The 1,407-nt window shown below is 51.7% G+C and overlaps 1 protein-coding gene across 1 annotated transcript in view; it reads right to left on the reverse strand.

The window, feature by feature from the left end:
- Nucleotides 1-1,207: 1,207 nt before the first annotated feature.
- Nucleotides 1,208-1,407, reverse strand: part of EMH_0082300 (SAG family member) — a gene marked incomplete at both ends in the record, with an annotated part of 1,203 nt that continues 1,003 nt past the window's right edge. Inside the window, one exon of the mRNA XM_013500504.1 lies at nt 1,208-1,324. Within this exon, the coding sequence (XP_013355958.1) occupies nt 1,208-1,324 (117 nt within the window). The remainder of the gene's footprint in view (nt 1,325-1,407) is intronic.

A 1,407-nucleotide genomic window follows, 5' to 3' on the forward strand; every position in this document is an offset into this window, starting at 1 on the left:
AAGTTTGCTTTGCCGTTTGATGCACAGCGTTCGCCATCAAGAACGCAGACGCAGAGGCGAGCGAAAAAAGCTTAAGGGCCGCCATGTTTTCCGTGTCGAAGTTGAATATGTGAACGAGTAAACTGGAAGAGTGGGGAAGGTTTTGAGGGCCCTCAACTTCAGATGTAACATATGTTATGCAGTGTGCGTGCAGGAAGTGGCGGCGAGGGAGCGGACCACGGCTGGCCTATCCGGTCCGGCATGGAGTCATCCTGGCTATGTTCTTAGTTGAATTTACAGCCCTGCCGTTGTTAAAAACCTTAATGAGGTATTTCAAGAACTATTGTCTACACGGTGCCCCCTGTCGCCGCTGAATGTCACGTGAAACGCCGGCGGAAACTCTTTGCCATTCTGGGTGAATCGGGGACGCGTAGGGCCGAGGTCCCTCGTACTCGATTAGTGTTGTTCTGTAAATATGCAAACTGCTTGTAAGGTATGTGAGCCAGTTATGAATCATATTAGTATAGATTGTCTTGAAACAGTGGCTCTTCGCCCTTCTGGACGCAGCCCACGGCGTTGTATGATGCCCCTTCATCGGGGCAAGTTGCCCTGCCTCGATCCTCTCAAGGCTTGTGCGCCCGAATATAAAAAGGCGAAGCGCTACTGGCAGACTCCCTCCTACCAAACACTTCTGCTTCTCCTCGGTACTTAGCTAGCCTAAAAAGTGCGAACTGCGGCCCGGCGCTGGGCTTACCGCTATTGTCCTCAACAGGCACGCATACAGGGAGGTATATGCACGCACAAATGTGCGGAAACACCTGCGCAAGCGTGCAGCGACGAACAACGTGCTAGATCGAGAAACGGAGAGTCATAATTCCGGTCAATTGAACCAGTAAAAAGGAAGAAGTACGTAAGACAATGTCAGTGCAACAGAAGCAGCCCAGGCAAGCAAGCATTTGCTGCCCATAGAAATAGAAAAGGTTGAAAAGACCTGTCAACTAGTGGCGCATGCAGCGGAAATCCGACAGGCGCAAGCATGAGTATAAACGGCGTGTGTCGAAAGCTTTCGGTAGCCGCAATCCTGTGGATTCAGCGGAGAGCAAACACCTGCTTAAGCTGTACACGCCAGTCAGAGTGTCTGTTCTGAAGAAAGGAAAATGTGAATAAGACACTGCGGAGCGCGGCTTTGCTTGAATAGTATCAGCAGCCGCCGGGTGCCACGGAGAGGTCACTTCTTTAAAGGGCCAACAAGCCAACGGCCGCAATAGCGACGGCCAGCAGACTCGGGGAGACAGCAGAGGCAGAACCTGTGATGGATGCCTTGATCTTCTTCCACTGGTCTTCGCTGCGCGCAATTGGCCAACAGATGAATAGCACACAACAGTGTATTCGCATCGACACGCCCAGCCCTGTACACAACTATCTCTT

This window comes from Eimeria mitis, genomic scaffold (genome assembly GCF_000499745.2).
Source record: "Eimeria mitis Houghton genomic scaffold, Emh_scaff5476, whole genome shotgun sequence".
NCBI classification, from domain to species: Eukaryota; Apicomplexa; class Conoidasida; order Eucoccidiorida; family Eimeriidae; genus Eimeria; species Eimeria mitis.